Below are 17,545 nucleotides of genomic sequence, written 5' to 3' on the forward strand. Positions count from 1 at the left end.
GGGTGCACGCTAAAGAACCCCAGGTGGTTTTGGGACGTTAAACCCCACATATCAATCAATCCCTGTTTGTATGAAATTGAAATCATTGCTTAAGGGGACCCCTGACACCCAAATGCGAATCTCGAGATGCTTGTGTTGTACAAGAGTCCTGCGTTGGGGGCACTTCTGGCCGATTATTAGTGACGAGTGTTTCCTCATAGCAACGCTCGCCAATGCACTCATCCTTACCAAACTAAGGCAACTAGCGTTGCCTTTAATTTGGTAAAAGTGAGTGCGCCTCTGAGTTATCGGCACCAATCCGCATTTTCTCTGGTTTGATGTAGACAGAGGCCCTGCGCGACGTTCCACGAGTAAAGCGAGTGTTGCCGACATCTGAGAATATTTGTGGGGCGCACACAATACCCATACTGGCGCCCGGCAAAGATTATTGTGCGTCAACCTTCTCGCTGTGCTGTCGGGCTGTTCAACGGGGTTTTGGCTGCTTATGCCAGTAAGTTTCTTTTACAGCGAAAGCTATCATGAGATCACAACACAGGCCACGTAGTTGTCCACCCCCAGTGTCCGTAACCACTGTCGTGCAGAATAAGAAAAAAAAAAACTAAGTAAGGAACACCAAGCACACAATGGAATTCGAGACTGGGTCCCCTGCATGCCAGTCCAGTGTTCTACCACCGCTCCTCGCTGGTCTTGAAAATTCGTTGCTGACTGACCCGAGGCAGGCTCATGTCGGGAGAGGAATAGCGTTATTATCAACCCAATTCAAGAGCTTTAAGCATAATTCTTCATTGTTGTCAGCCACGGCATAAAAAAGTTGCACAATATCTTTGCATGTGTGTAGCGGGTAGTATGCTTCTCCAAAAAAATTGATAGCATAGTGTAGCCTCTCTACTACACAAATTATGATTCGTGGTGTAGTGGCTACCCCACAAGTGTGCTTGTAGCAGTTATCCAAAGAGTGTTTAAAAATGCTTTAAAAGGCTGCCCTTCCCGCTTCCACTGTGACTGCACTGGGCATTTCACACAGGCCTGGCAGTCTATTTTTTCAGGGGGGACACGCTCAAAGTTACCACATCGTTTCGTTCACCGCCTGCGGGCCTCCCCTATTTGAAAACTGTGTTCAATGTCAATGAAGCTTGAGTGCACGTAGTCTCGGGCGCTCCCACACTGTATTTAGGCAGGCATTTCGAACTGACAAAAGATTGTTCTGAACTAACGATGCTAGCCTTCATTATAAGGTACATCAGAGCATTTACGACTCAATTGTGGAATTATCAGATGTAAAAGGGCAAATAACCTACTGTAAAAAACACACAAACAATACTTTTTCTGTCAAGGTCCTTTAAGTTATTGCTGCAGTGAGTAATATGCCAGTTAATTTCGTTGCTTTGTAACTTAACAAGCCCATTGTTTGTCGTTAGGGTTGTGGAGAATTCACATTTTACCTTTGCCATTCAGGAATGCTTTCAGAAAGCTTCCTACATGAATTCGTTGGCGTTGATTTTTAAACTTCTGCTACATATATTTTGTGCATAGTATATTGATGTACATGCAACATATATTGACACACATTCTGACGCACCTCACCCTTCTAGTTGTTGTACCTGCCTGATAACTTAGTGGCATTGCGAAGCTTGACGAGGCAATTTCTTCGCCTGGCCATGTTGGTATGGTGGATTATGACGCATGGCTGCTTCAGGCATGGGCAATGTGGCTATCGGCAGGCATACGTTTTCGTATCAAGCGTGCTCTGGTCAGTTGACAGTGCCAGCCTGTCTCATCTTGTTCTTCTTCGGTGTTGCGTTTCCTGTTTACTTGTTAATTATTTTGAAAAGTAGAGTCGAGTAGTGCTTATGCTTTGCCATGCTTGTGCATGAAATGCAAGCAGAGGTTGAAACGAACCCGAAGTCTGCCACTGTGTGCCTCATTATATCATGGTTCGGGCCCATAAAAGCCCAGAATTCTTTATAAAGCTATCTTTATTTGACAGTACTGCAGGCTTGTGTGCTCCAAGCAGGAGTTGAATTTACTGACTCAAGCAGGGCATTCATTGTATTTGTCTCTGCTGAGACTTTCATTCAATGTATTCTTGTTTAGTTAAGCAGGCTTTATTTAACTTGATTCACTATCATACAATGAACTCGGACAGCCTCAAGGCTTAGCGAATCCTGCTTAGTGTAGTTTCACAAGCGCGAGTCGTGCATGGATAAATAGAACAGGGTCAATTACTTTCTGCAAACACCCTTGGTACATTGGAGAACATATGCAAGTATTGCCGTGCTTCACATTAGTGCCTCTTCTGGTCCTGGTATTAGTTTGCGTATTCCACGGTATTGCGCTGCTTAACTTGTAATCACGAGTTCAATCCTGGCTACTCCTCGCCCATGAGGGTGTAATAGAAAAATGGCCATGTTCTTGGATCAATATGCACCTTGAAGAACCACGAGATAATAGAAATTAGTTTGGGGCACATTATAAGTGCATGCTTTATTATCAGATTGCCGTTATATTTGATAACACGGGAGAATTTAATTTTCATCAACTGTCACGAACCTAAGCTAGCTGCTTTTAGCATGCTGCACAAACTGCTTTGTTAGGGAGTGTACCCCAGTTTCACATGTTGTCTCGAGAAAAATATGCAAGTATATCATGCATATCTTTTTGCGCACCAAATGGGAGACGCACAAATTGCGCGACTCCATTAAAATAAGTCAAAATGTCTCTGAGTGAAGGTGCCAACATTGAAGCCATGAATACTGCTATTCTTGTTTCTGTATTGTTTAACAGTTCTATATATGCCACCGTGGTCACAGGTACGCAACTTTCTCTTTGCAGGTTTCTGTTGCCGAAGCGGAAGTATTTGCAAAGAGCTTAAATCCTGGCTGGACGGCAGAGAAGGCTCCCTACTTCGAGACGTCGAGTGCAACGGGCGAAAACATTGACCAGGTCTTTGACTACATCTTCGAGTACTGCACTCGTGAGCACGGTCTGCTGTCTTGCTGCCTTAACAACGTACATGAAAAAGACCTGAAGACCGTCACTCTCACACCAAGAACTCTACAGTTGGGCAAGACCGTAGCAAATTGTTGCCTTTGACGATAATGTGTTAAGTGCAAGTGTCCTCTTTCGAGGTCACTGACTTGCTAAAATGCATTTATGTAAATATTTACCTTGCCTGACTCCAGGAGACAATCGCCGTGCTCCGCAGATGTACTCGAGTACTACATAACTGCGGACGTTTCATCTCGAACTCTTACTTTTCGCTGTCTCAACTCTGCACAAATTGCTGTGATATATTGCAATGAACTCTTACTCGGACTCTCCTGGTCTCCGAATGACCAGGCTATCTTCATTGTACACACATCATAAGTGCATATGTAACATATTTGGTGCAGGCACCACCATGTCTGTGCATTTTTAATCTGTATATACGCTAGACTTCTTATACACGACAACTGTGACAGCTGAGAATGCATGAGGCAATAAAATAAATGTGGCATGTGTAAGCTGTCCGGTGTGTTCTGAAATTTTTGTATCATGCTTTTGCTTTCTTCTGGGCAGTAAGTAGGAGACGGCTTTTTGGCTTTTATCTGGCGAGTATTCAGAACATTATCACGCAGACCTTGATGAGAGGTTGAGTGGCAGATATTTTCTTTTTAGTTTCAACAAACAGTCCAAATGTGGTTCATTTTTGGGCCATACATGGTCTTTTTTTTTAATTGTTTGTTGGCGGAAATCTGGTCACATTGTCCTTTTATCATTCACTGTGTCGGCGTCGAGAAACTAAAAATGTTGCTCACTTTTGAGATGACTGTCAAGGAGCCTTGGCTTCGACTGTTTACTGTACAGTGCTTATCAGCAAGCTGTGGAGGTTATCTCCCATGTGCTAGTACTGTTATGAGCTTTTACTTTTTCAACCTCGGGCACCCTGCTGCTTAGTTGTCAGAGTAGACGATGCATGTATCCGTCTTGCTGTTTTGAACTTGTTTATTGCAACATTTTCATTTTACGTGCTAAAAACATGGAGTCTGTCGGGTATCAACAGCAATTTATTACTGTTGCAATGTACTTGAGACAAAACTTGAAATACAAAAGTAGTTCATGCTACAAATTAGCAGAGGATAAAAAATGCACTATATATAAAGTGCGGAAAGTTTTTGTTTCACTAATGAGTTATTGATATTGATATGCCCTTCATTCCTGCCTTTCAGTGCTGGCTTAAGTGGAGTTTAGTGAAGGCACATCACTGGTAAAGGAAGCTTTAGTAGTTCTTGTTTGCCTGTCCAATAGCTAGTACAGTTTCGGGGTGCACGCAAAACAAAACACCAGGCCTTTGCGGAACACGCAGCACAGTGACAGCGAAAGCTGGGAGAGCAGCCTTTCAGAGCCTTTTCTAAACACTCAAGATCTCATGGAAGACTCTATATACCCAAATGTAACCCAGAACATTTTCGTCGTGTGTGTACCCCAAGCGAACCAAACGCACGAACCTATACCACGGTACAGAAAATCGGTCTACGAGACGCCTTGTACCGAGTTACTATATATCTGGCTCCACCTGATGGTGCCTGCAAAGGCGTCATCCGAGGCATCGACCTCAACAATGCCCAGCTCCGAGAACTGATCGTCACAAAGTGCAACCCTAGTGCCCTGGAAGTGAAACGCATCCAAAAAATGCAAGTTCCCAATTATGTATACTGCATCGTTCAGTGCGCGCTTTTCCGCAGACACACGGAAGTTTGTTACAACTGCAGCAGACTCGGCCACCGTGCAGATGTTTGCCCTAATCCTAACACAATGTGGTGCCGGAAGTGCGGACTCAAAATGACACCCGAGAACCGTCAATGTAGGCCCCACTGCACCCTCTGCAGTGGACCGCACCCCATCACCGACAAGAACTGCAAACGTGCATTTCAAGTTCCGTACATCGCATACCAACGACGCCGTAAATGCGATGAGAGCTGCTCCCAAAGACAAAGTGGAGCCAGCTTCCGGCACTCCAGTGCCACCTCGAACACCTCCACGACATCCAGGCGAAGCCGCTGCCTCACACTGGCAGTGAGACGTTGCAGCGCCCAGCGCAGCCACTCCCGCTCCAGGAGACACTCCTCATATCACCAGGCTGAGCTGACATGGGCGGATCCAGTCTAAGGGAAGTAACAACCGCAAGGGAGCACGCCATCAATCAAACCGGTAACGTGGGCCTCATTGCCAGAACAGGAAAGCGAGACAGTTTCAACAGTACGAGAAGAACTAGCAGGCCTTCTGGCAACAATACAACAGCTCACCACGCAGTTGAATGAAGCGAGACAACAAATTCAAACTCTCACAGCTCCTACAGCTCCATTCTCGACCTCTGTTGCTGTTAGCAAGCCTAAACGCAGAGCCCCACCACTCTGCGAAACGGACAATGGTGGGAGCGACTCACCAGAAGACACTCTAAACAAAAGCTTGCGTCTCACATGAGAAAACCCCGATAATATCGACACCCTGTCACGCCGTGTAGAAGTACTAGAGCGAAAAATTGGCAGATCCCACATACAGTGGGAATCGATGATATGCAAAGCACGTGCGAGAAGGGTTGATATGTCATCCTAAAATGAGCACAACGTTACGAGGTGGTGGTAAATGATGCTGTACATGACTTCCTTATCATGATTATCTTGTTTGGATGTGTCGTTTACCTTCGTCATCTATTCACGTCACGTGATACCAACTTTAGTATATGTGGAGCTAACGAAACGACCGCGAGCACGCTATGAGCGTGGTATGTTGTCATGTTCTAACATGACACGCGTGTCAGGATTATCATGTTTGCACCAGTCATACATTTCACTATCCATGGACGTCACGTAACACCAAATTTTGTATATGTGGAGCTAGCAAAACGGCCGCGAGCGCATCATGACGGGCCCAATATACTCCAACGTAGCGTTGGCACGCATGCACGCTGGGCCAAGCGAGGCTACGTTAGCAAAACGCGAGCACTTATGGCGAGATGCCAGGGGCGACCAGCGTCCTTCGGCATGTACCGACAAACACCGGTGCGAAATGGGACATGCTGCATTTAGCGCCGATGCCATAGAGAAACATCACTCTATGCCGATGCGTTACCCAGACAACACTGCGTCTCTCTCCTTTCGTGATGGAGAGACGCCAGACGCGCTGAAACGGGCATTCGTCAAAGCAACGCAGTGCAGCGCACGCCTGCGAGTATATGGCTGGACCGGCGCCTGGCGTGGCAACGCCGGCGTGACGCGACGAAATGAACACCGGCGAGCACGCGCACCGTGTCATGTTGAAATGTATTGACTCCTTGGCTGTGGCACGTAGTCATGTTTTCACATGACACGCATCTCATGATTATTATGTTTGCACCAGACACATACCTTCGCCATGCATTGGCGTCGCGTAATACTAAATTTGGTATGTGTGAAGCTAGCGAAACGACCGCCAGCGCATCATGAGTGTGGCATGTGGTCAAGTTGTTACATGACATGCATGTCGTGCTTATCATTTTGGATGTATCAATTATCTATGGTGTTTGTTCACGTAGTGTAATACCGTGTTTGGTACATGTGAAGCTAGCGAAACAGCCGCTAGCGCATCATGAGCGAAGCATGTGGTCATGTTGTTACATGACACGCATCTCATGTTTATCATGTTAGCACCAGTATGGTACCTTCGTCATCCATTCACGTCCCGTAATACCAAATTTGGTATAAGTGAAGCTAGCCAAACAGCCGCCAGCGCCTCATGAGCGTGGCATGTATTCATGTTGTTACATGACACGCATCTCATGACTATTATGTTTTCACCACCTTCATCATCTATTCACGTACTGTGATACCAAATTTGGTATATGTGACGCGAGCGAAACGGCCGCGTGTGTATCATGAGCGTGGCATGTAGTCATGTTGTTACATTACACGCATGTCATGATTTTTGTGTTAGGAACTGTTGCTTGTGTTTGCCATGCGATCCTGTCATACCATACAAGTTTTGCGACATGCCATGTGAACGAAACCACCGCAAGAGCTGTAGGACCATGAAATGTAGATCATGACATTCATGACACAGTGTCATGATGTTCATGTTCTTACTAGTCGAATATGTTCTTCATGAGGTCATGTTATGCCATACCAAGTTTGGTATCAATACCATTATCGAAACGGCCAGTAGAACTAAAAGACGTAGGTGGCTAGACAGACAGACAGACCGACCGACCGACCGACCAACGGATTGTCAGAGTGACAGATAGATAGATAGATAGATAGATAGATAGATAGATAGATAGATAGATAGATAGATAGATAGATAGATAGATACGCTCAAAGTCGCCGACGTTGGTTGAGAAATGCTTCGCATTTAAAAGTGTGTGGCTTTTCAGTCTGTCAGTGCAACTTACTCAAATTGAACGTTTGCTGCATTCACGCTCCTTTTTTCTTTTCATCAGTCATACGCACTGTTAGTCTCTAGAACTCATGCGATAGTCTGAGCCTCAATTTATTGTCGTTTTAATTTCACAGCACGACATGACCAAGGAGGCTTCAGAAAGCGTTGCCACTTATGTGAAGCGCTATACATTGTTTTCAACCCACGCAACTCTCCTTCGTTATCACGTGTGCGCCGCTAGTGTGCTCAAAAGCCGGCATTTACGTCAGCAGTGACGATGTTCCGGGCCTTGTTTAATTGCCCCATGTTTTGTTTACTTGTTGTGGTAGACTGGATATCACTGATCTGTGCAAACATCTGTAGCACGCACACTTCCTCAGCTAGGTGAATTTACATTCTCCTACATTTTGACCGCCTGTGGTTCATCAAGATGTAAGGATAAAAAAAAAGGCGCCTGTCGGTATAAAAGTAGTGCAGCTTGCATTGGCTTGTAAAGCAAAAAGCAAAGTATATGTACAAGCTCACTTGCTTATAGTTATAAGTACAGCGATGATGCAATGGAACGCGACAATATAGTGCACTAAGTAATGCTCATGTATTCATTTTCAAGTCTTCGGTTTGTGTCACATTGGCATAATTCATTGCCATCAAACCCAAGATCACCTTTAGGGTCCTGAGTTGTAGTGTAATGATTATCTGAAGCTATTGCACATATTGGCAGTCGTACTTCAAGTTATGTAGGCTGATTTCGTTTTTAACCGCTGTACGGCAGCATTCACAAAATCCTGCGAATATAGCAGATTATAGTAATGAATAGAGTAGAGAGAACAGAGAGAGAAACAAGAAAAAAAAGGAAGGCAGGGAGGTTAACCAGATGCTAGTATCTGGTATGCTACCCTACACTGGGGTTGGGGAATAGGGTGTTGAAAGAGAAAGAGAGAGTTAAAAAATAAATAAGAGAAAAACACCGACACACACGCGCACACAAAATCGGTCCACTCAGAGGCGTTCCGACAGGCCAGTAGTTCGCAAAAAGCCCAGTAGCGCTTGCACGTCTTTCTTTTGTGAAGATGAGTCATGACCATGGCACAGTATTCTATCTTCTGACAGCAGCTGGTCATCTAACCTGTTTAGTGTATTAGAAAGGTGTTGTCTCTCCAGGTTGTATTCCGGGTAGTCACACAGGATATGTCGAATTGTTTCTTCATCTCCGCAGTGTGCACAGTCAGCGGTGTCGGCCACCCCTATGTGGAACGCATATGCGTGGGCAAACGCGACTCCCAACCATAGTCTGCACAGAGCAGTAGCGTCACCTCGTCGAATTTTTGTTGGAAGCTGTAAGCTTAACGTTGGATCAAGGGATTATAATCTTGCATGCGTAAATAGAGGCTCATTCCAAAGAGGTTCCTCCTAGAGGTTCCTCCTAGCAGCGTCCGTCCTTGAGAGAGGTATTGACTGGTTGTTGTCTTCTGTATGGGCTGAACGGGCAGCTTGATCAGCTCGTTCGTTACCGATAATTCCACAGTGGCTTGGCAACCACTGAAATATAACGTGGTGCCCTTTCTCTGTTATATGGTGTAGCATTTCTGCTGTTTCAAATACCAACTGCTCGTGTGGACCACGGCGTAGAATTGACAGAAGTGACTTCAGTGCCGCCTTGCAGTCGCAGAAAATCGTCCACTGTTGCGTGCTTTGGTCGTTAATGAAACTCAGCGCAGCGCGAAGCGCTGCTAGCTCTGCTGCCATTGTTGTGGTTACAGCTGTCCTGAATTTGATGGTTGTGACGTGCATTGGAATAACGACCGCCGCAGTTGAGCTGTTTGGCAGGACGGAGCCGTCGGTGTAAACGTGGGCGCAGTCTTGGTACTTCTCGTACAGCAGAAGTAAGGCGAGCTGCTTGAGGGCTGGTATTGAGAAATCTCGTTTTTTCTGGATGCCTGTTATTGTCAGGTTGATGACTGGCTGTTTGAGGCACCATGGAGGAATTCAAGGTCTCGCCGCGGGCGTAAAACCAGTTGGTAGGGAGTCACCATGTGTAGTTATTGTTCGACAAAAGGAAGTATGAGGTCTATCCGCTGGGAGAGAGGCTAGGTGGTGATGGGGAGTCCGGCCCACATGCCTTATGTGTGTCCTCAAAGCTTCAATTTCAATATGGGTCTGCACGAGGTGGTCTTTGGCTAAAGCTATAGTCGCCACCGTTGAGGCACCCTGAGGCAGACCTAGACATATTCGAAGCGCCTGTGCCTGAACACTTTGTATCATGCGTCGACTTGTTTTGCTGGCGTTTGATAATGCAGGCAGACTGTATCGTAAAAAGCCAAGGAAAAGCACTCTGTACAGTCGTAACATAGCATTAGGCTGCATTCCCCAAGTCTTTCCAGCGAGAAACTTGAAAAGATGGCATATGCCTGTCAATCGCTTTTTCAAGAACGACACATGAGGGCTCCATGATATGTCTCTGTTGACTATGACACCCAGAAATTTGTGATATCGACGATACGGTATATTTTTACCGTTAATTGACACTCTGTAATTCGACATGGGTTTGCGCGTAAATGCCAGAAGAGCGCACTTTCCAGAGGAAATTTCCAGGCCTCGATTGTGGAGATACAAAGCAGTGGCAGTAGAAGCTCTCTGTATTCTCGATCGTAACTGCAGGCGAGTTACTGGAGATGTCCAGATGCAGATGCCATCAGCGTATGTTGATAGATAAATATTGTTTGGTAGGTGCGTATGGAGAGCAATTAGTGTTATATTAAATCGCACGGGGCTCAGTACACCACCCTGAGGGACGCCACGACAACTGAAATGTGCAGACGTGTTCCCGGCCTCCGTACTCACAAAAAAGGATCACATTCGGAGATAACTGCGCATCCACTTAAACATTCGGCCGCCCACTCCAATCTCTTCTAGTGCGGCAAGGACGGCTTCATGTGTAACGTTATCATAGGCTCCTTTGACGTCAAGGAACAGAGAGGCGCAAAGACGCTTATGGCCTTTCTCTTGTTCAACGTACGTGATTTGGTCGATGACGCTATCGATCGATGATCAACCACATCAAAAGCCCGCCATGGCATTTGGGTAGATCTCATGATACTCCAAGTACCACTCGAGTCAGCCGAGAATCATTCTCTCCATCACTTTACCCACGCAACTAGCCAATGCGATCGGGCAATAGGAGGAGAGTTCCAATGATGATTTGCCAGATTTTAGCAGTGGTACTAGACGACTAGATTTCCAACTTAGGGGGACAGTGCCCTCTAGCCAACAATCATTACATAGCTGAAGTAGAGCTATTCTCGCGCGCTCACTCAGATGACACAGGGCTCTGTAGGAGATTCCGTAAGGGCCTGGTGCGGAGGTCATCATCAGCCTGACTACGTCCACTGCAGGACAAAGGCCTCTCCCATGTTCCGCCAGTTAACCCGGTCCTGTGCTTGCTGCTGCCAATTTATACCCGCAAACTTCTTAATCTCATCTGCCCACCTAACCTTCTGTCTCCCCCTAACCCGCTTCCCTTCTCTGGGAATCCAGTCGGTTACCCTTAATGACCAGCGGTTATCCTGTCTACGCGCTACATGCCCTGCCCATGTCCATTTCTTCATCTTGATTTCAGCTATGATATCCTTAACCCCCGTTTGTTCCCTAATCCACTCTGCTCTCTTCTTGTCTCTTAAGGTTACACCTACCATTTTTCTTTCCATTGCTCGCTGCGTCGTCCTCAATTTAAGCTGAACCCTCTTTGTAAGTCTCCAGGTTTCTGCTCCGTAGCTAAGTACCGGCAAGATACAGCTGTTATATACCTTCCTCTTGAGGGATAGTGGCAATCTACCTGTCATAATTTGAGAGTGCTTGCCGAATGTGCTCCACCCCATTCTTATTCTTCTAGTTACTTCAATCTCGTGGTTCGGCTCTGCGGTTATTACCTGCCCTAAGTAGACATAGTCTTTTACAACTTCAAGTGCACTATTACCTATCTCGAAGCGCTGCTCCTTGCCGAGGTTGTTGTACATTACTTTCGTTTTCTGCAGATTAATTTTAAGACCCACCTTTCCGCTCTCCTTGTCTAACTCCGTAATCATGAGTTGCAATTCGTCCCCCGAGTTACTCAGCAGTGCAATGTCATCGGCGAAGCGCAGGTTACTAAGGTATTCTCCATTGACTCTTATCCCTAACTTCTCCCATTCTAGGCTTCTGAAAACCTCGTGTAAGCACGCGGTAAATAGCATTGGGGAAATTGTGTCCCCCTGCCTTACACCCTTCTTGATTGGTATTCTGTTGCTTTCTTTATGAAGCACTATGGTAGCAGTTGATCCCCTGTAAATTTCTTCCAGAATGTTTATATATACTTCATCTACGCCCTGATTCCGCAGTGTTTGCATGACGGCTGATATTTCTACTGAATCAAACGCCTTCTCATAATCTATGAAGGCTATGAAGGCTCTATGAAGGCTGTGTATGGTGCGGAGGTACGTTTGCATGAAGCGAGTGCTGCCTTGAGCTCCTCAATGGTGAACGGGAAGTCCATACAAGAATCACGTGGTGGCGGACAACTGCTCGAAAGTGGTGAGATGCTAAGTGCTGTAGTTTGCCCTGATAGTCCGGTGCAGAACTCTTCAGCAACATTCACATCTGGTCGATTTTGGTAAAGGGCTAAGGCCTTGAATGGTGACTTCTGAATGGGGGATGAGCGCAAACCTCTTACCGTCCTCCATATCTGTGATAAAGGCTTACGGGGGTCGAGTGACTCGTAGAAAGTAATCCAGCGTTGGAATTCCAGCTTGTCCAACCGACGTTTGATCTTCTTCTGCATACGTCTAGCAGTCCGTAAATCTTCTGTGTCCTTCGTGCGCCGGTACCTTCTTTCAGCTGGTTGTCACAAGGCTCGAAGCCACTCCAGCTCTATGTCGATGTCCATTATTCTTACAGGGCATGGGATCGTACACACAGTCTCTTTTACAGTGTTCTTGATGGCCTCTTGTAAATTGGATATGTGTTCTTGGCATTGGTCTTCCATACGAAACTGAAATTTTTTCCAGTCCACTCTTTTAACCATGTCGTGCATTTTAGGAGGCGACAATCCTCTGATCTTGACGTATGTTGGAATGTGATCACTCCCATGCGTTTCCATATCCGTAAACCATTCAGTATGTTTCACTAGGCTTCGCGAAACAAAAGCCAAGTCGAGACAGCTACTGTATGTGGAGCCACGCAAAAATGTAGGACTGCCATCGTTCAGTAACCAAAGTTTGTTGTTGGAGGCAAAAGACACCAAGTTGCTGCCCTTCATGTTGGTATTCTGACTTCCCCATAATGTATGATGAGCGTTAAAATCCCTGATGATAACACATCTGTCAGGAGTTAACGCTATGTGGTCTCGTAGTCTTTTTTGATCGAACCGGCTTGATGGTGATAGCTATGCGCCAACCACAGTGATGTTGAGCCTCCTTTTTTTCACTCTTAAGCATACGTATTGGTTTTCGTCATGAGTGGTACAGGTTGAAGGATGTAAGTGAGGTCTCGGCTAATGAACACCAGAACCTTGCTGCTTTCAGTAACAGTGGATGACATAAAAGGTTCATATCCCGAGAGTCGTATTGCACTCGATAAGTTCGGCTCACAGATGACGATTACGGGAAACTTATTGACGTACACAAATCGACGAAAGTCACCAATGCGTGATCTCAGTCCCCTGGCATTCCACTGCAGTATTGCTGCTTTACGAACCTCATCCCTGAAAGACAGTGGTGAGTTAGCCATGCTCTACACTAGGGCTGCTAGCACTGGACTAAGCGCGTCCAGTACTTGAAGGGCACTTTTGGCTGACGGTGTATTCATGTCGCTTAACAACACGCGAATGGTGTCGACTAATGATCTTAGCATCACCATCACGCGATGATCTGGCTTCCCAGCTGTTGCAGCACCTTGTGCTTGTTTCTGAGGTGGCTTCTGTTGAGGCTCAACAGGTCGTGTAGGCGGCTTCTGTTGAGGCTCAACAGATCGTCTAGGCTGAAGGGGTGGCCATTCCTTTGGTGAGAGAGATCTCCCAGCATCTTCTCTTTCAGCGCAGATGTTTGCTATGATAGGAGCCGCGCCTGTCGATTTCACTTGAGTTTCTGACTTTCTCGTTAGATTATGCACTGTCCTTCGTGAGGACCTTCGACGATGACGGCGCCTTCACCTTACTTTTTGTGCAGCTTCTCTGTGAGTCGAGTTGTCTCGCACCATTTGCCTCAGAATATAAATCTCTTTCTTAATCTGAGGACAGTCCTTGAAGGAAGCACTGTGAGCGCCGTGGCAGTTGGGGCATTTCAACGTAGTTGCACTACAGTCGTCTTCTGAGTGGTGTTCAGCGCATCGGGGGCCCACTGCGGAATTCCTGCAAATGCCCTTCACGTGGCCAATCTTCTGGCACTTGTAACACTGCATAGGCTTCGGAAAAAATGGCCGAACCGGGTGACGAAAATGGCCAACCTTCACGTAAGAGGGAAGACAGTCATCCTTGAATGTTATTCGCACACAACGAGAGTTGCCTAGGTGACCAGCATGCACAATGACGTTGTCTTCACTCACTGGTTTTATCAGTACAGGAAAATCTTCATTGGCGATTTTAGTGTCTATATCATAGATAACTCCTGTTAAGGTGTCACCATTCGCTGGTATGATGGATCGGACTTTGTTGTTTCCCAGCTCCGACACATGCTGTAGCGTGTTCAGTGCACTCGGGTTCATCACGTCGATTGCCAAAACATTCTTCCTCGTGTTCAACCTGATGTCCTTATCTCGTTAGGCACGCTGTTCTCAAGGTACAAGGACAGTGCTTGCCTGTTGAGGATGCGTATATTGGCCGTGGTGGTCTGCGGCACGGGCAGAATGGAGTGAGGCCATCGCTGAGGCGCTGTCCTCACAGTGGCTGTACTTGATGATGCCGGTGATGCGTTCATAATTCTTCGTTTGGCCTTGCGGTAGAGCACAAGTTCGAAGCCATCTTTCGAGGACTCGTCGTCTGATGCAGAGTACAGCTCGGTGTCCTCACTCTCGCTAGATGCATTACCACGCTTTCTTGAAGCAATGCCCGTGGATAAACTGGTACCGGGCGGGATCTCCGGGGATTGTACATCCATTACCGCGATGTAGGGGGCTTGAGACCCCGCTGGTGCGCTGTGGAACGCAGAAAATACAGCACAGACCGCAAGATGTGTTCCACAAGAGAAGCACTTCCAATAAATAGAGTAACATAGCACTAATACTGTGGGACAGAAATGGACTTATGTCAACTTGCAAATTGCCATTTTCTCAAAACTTGTGTTAAATAACCCTGACTTCTGCTTTGTGGCTTGAAAGATGTGTTTAGCCATTTGTTCAGTTGATACTTATTGCTGTGTGATTTAATTGACATTCCCTCCCACTGAACTTCAGAAGTACCGGACTCCCTAACAAGGTCAGAACTGATCGAGCGGATCGTTGGGACAGCGACGGAAGGCTAGGACCTCTCAGAGTATGTCAAAGACATTGAGTAGGTCCAAGCTGAAAGGAAGCATGAGGTTGATCTGAAGCGCCTAGAGCTATAGAGATTATGCATAATTCTAGAGCAGGAGGCAGCGATACAGCAGTGTGCGTCAAGTTCAAAATGACGGACCTGATGAGGTCTAACAAGCTACAGGGGAGGACATTGGCTTGTTTCTCGTCAATTTTAAAAGAACTTGCTAAAGGGAAGGTTTAGACCAGGAGTCACGGCCCCATGCGTTTGTCGTCTCTACTTCCGGGGTAGGTCTCAGAAGTAATTACGCACCTAACAAAAGAGAAAGCTGACGAATACAGTAAAGTAAAATCGAGTCCCCTCCCCCCCTCCCTACGCATTGCGATCCATTTACGTGTGCGCTTCCGTGACACAACACGACCACGGCGCAATTTTTCGAACTATTCACCAACAAAAAACATTGCGCGTATCTACTTCTTCAGTTGTCATGCATAGGTAATACGCAATGCCATCACTGTGGCATCGCGATGATAATACCGACGCACATTATCTACCAACACTTTATCACGATATCGCTTCATACTCAAATGAGCTCCCTTCACTATATAATCTTGCGTGGATGCTCTCGATTATAATCGCATTGGCGCCAACAAAGGTAGGCAAAACCCCCTGCAACTGATAACGGTATCTGCTTGCTCCACTTTCCCTCTACACGAATCTTGGCGTCAACAACGCATGCATGAATGTTCATTTCTTGCTCAATTTCCTTCGAAAACCGTACCAGTATTCCAACGAGTGTCTTGTCTTCGCAGTGGAAAACAGCCTGCCGAAGGTTTCTATACGGCATCGCTGGTTGGAACGGCAGCCTGAATCAACAAACTGTGACTTGACCGGCTACCCAACTCCTGGTGACGAAATGGACTTCGAGTTCTGACCGACTATTGTATGTTAAAATTGTCATCAACGCCTACTTCATCTTTCACGCTACCGGGTGACATCCATCTTGCTGTCAAGTTCGGACTTTCGCACGTACAAAAAGCAACGCATTTTAAACGCACACACATACACACACACACACACGTACACACAGAAGAAGCGAGAAGGGCTAGAGTGCACCAATAATGTATTTCAGGTACACACACACGCGCACGCACGCGCGCGCACATGCCCCAAACGTTGAACTTAGGGAAACACCCCGCCGATGCATTTCGATCTGCTATTTCCGGAGAACCTAACTGGCTCGCATTCAAATGTCACGCTCATTAGTTTTTTTCCTGTTTTCAACGCATGCCGAGGTCCACCACGGCTCCCTGACGTACTTCCGTCACGGAAGTGATGTTGAAAAATATATATAGAAGTTGTAAAAAAAGAATGGAAGGCAAACATCTGTCGCGCGGAATCGAACCAGCAATTTCTCGATTCTCCGCGCGCGGCGCTTACTACTGGGCCGCAAAGCGAACTTTGACTGGAGTGTTAACGGCAAGCCATTTCTATACACTGTGAAGTCCCGATTTTTCTGCCCATCTGCATCGGCTTCGACAAGTTCTGACGTGTTTAACCGCATAGGCTTCAACTGAACCTCAAGAAGAGCCGCTTTGCCACGCGAGAGCTGTTCATCTTAGGGCACACCGTTTCCAAGCATCCACGGTGTTCGGTATACCCGACCCTGCAAAACTTCGTGCTGTCGCCGAGTTCCCGAAACCTGCTGCGCTCAAAGTACTGCGCAGTTTAGTCGGACTGTGCTCTTACTTCCGGTGCTTCGTTGGAAATTTCGCCTCGATCATGTCACCACTGACCAACCTCCTACGCGGTGACGCAGACCTTTCCTCCTGGTCTCCTGACTGCGACGTCGCGTTTGCCACGCTCCATCGTTCGCTCACCTCTCCTCCCATTATTCTGTATTTCGACTCAACAGCTGCTGCTGAAGTTCACACAGACGCTAGTGAGGTTGGTCTTCGCGCTGTCCCCACCCAACGTAAGTCGGGCTACTCCGAATACGTCATCGCTTATGCGAGTCGCACGCTCCCTAAAGCTGAGGCCAATTACAACGTCACTTAAAAGGAGTGCTTAGCTTTATAGTGATGGCGCTTCGAAAGTTCCGCCCTTATTTGTAAGGTTGCCCGTTCGACCTGGTGACGGATCACCATGCACTCTGTTGGCATATTGAAATACCCTTCTGGCCACCTTGCCGACTGGGCACTGCGAATCCAGAAGTATGACATTCGCGTCATCTGCCTCAGTGAACACAAGCACTCTGACGCAGACGTCCTGTCCCTTCTCCTTTATCTTCCCACTCGGCATGCGGAACGAAATGCACCAACTCCATCTCATCTCTCGATCCTGACTCCTTAGCCAGTGAACAACACCAGAACCTGTGGATTGCTTCACTTTTTTTGATTGTCTCTCTGGATCGTCGACCACTTTGGTGTCGCACTCTCTCCGACGTCAAGGTGCTCATATCGTCATTCGTGATCGCAGGGGCGGCGCCAGGATGTTTTTACTGGGGGGGCAACCACGAAAAGTGTGTTCCTCCGGGGGGGGGGGGGGGGGCAAGCTAGCTTTGCTCCTACTAGGTTTTCAATATATGCTTCCGGGCACTTGGGTGGGCATAGGGGGGCAGGCGAGAATTTTGGAAGGGCTCCAGCCCACCCTTGCCCCCCCCCCCCCTGGCGC

At 47.0% G+C, this 17,545-nt stretch overlaps 1 protein-coding gene across 2 annotated transcripts in view; it reads left to right on the forward strand.

The window, feature by feature from the left end:
- LOC119170645 (ras-related protein Rab-7a) overlaps positions 1-3,503 on the forward strand; it is a 47,437-nt gene extending 43,934 nt beyond the window's left edge. For both annotated transcript variants that reach the window (XM_075886968.1, XM_075886969.1), the window contains exon 7: positions 2,833-3,503. In XM_075886968.1, the coding sequence (XP_075743083.1) occupies positions 2,833-3,093 (261 nt within the window). In that variant the 3' untranslated portion in view covers positions 3,094-3,503. The remainder of the gene's footprint in view (positions 1-2,832) is intronic.
- Positions 3,504-17,545: the final 14,042 nt, after the last annotated feature.

The sequence above is a fragment of the Rhipicephalus microplus genome, chromosome 2 (assembly GCF_043290135.1).
Source record: "Rhipicephalus microplus isolate Deutch F79 chromosome 2, USDA_Rmic, whole genome shotgun sequence".
NCBI lineage: Eukaryota > Metazoa > Arthropoda > Arachnida > Ixodida > Ixodidae > Rhipicephalus > Rhipicephalus microplus.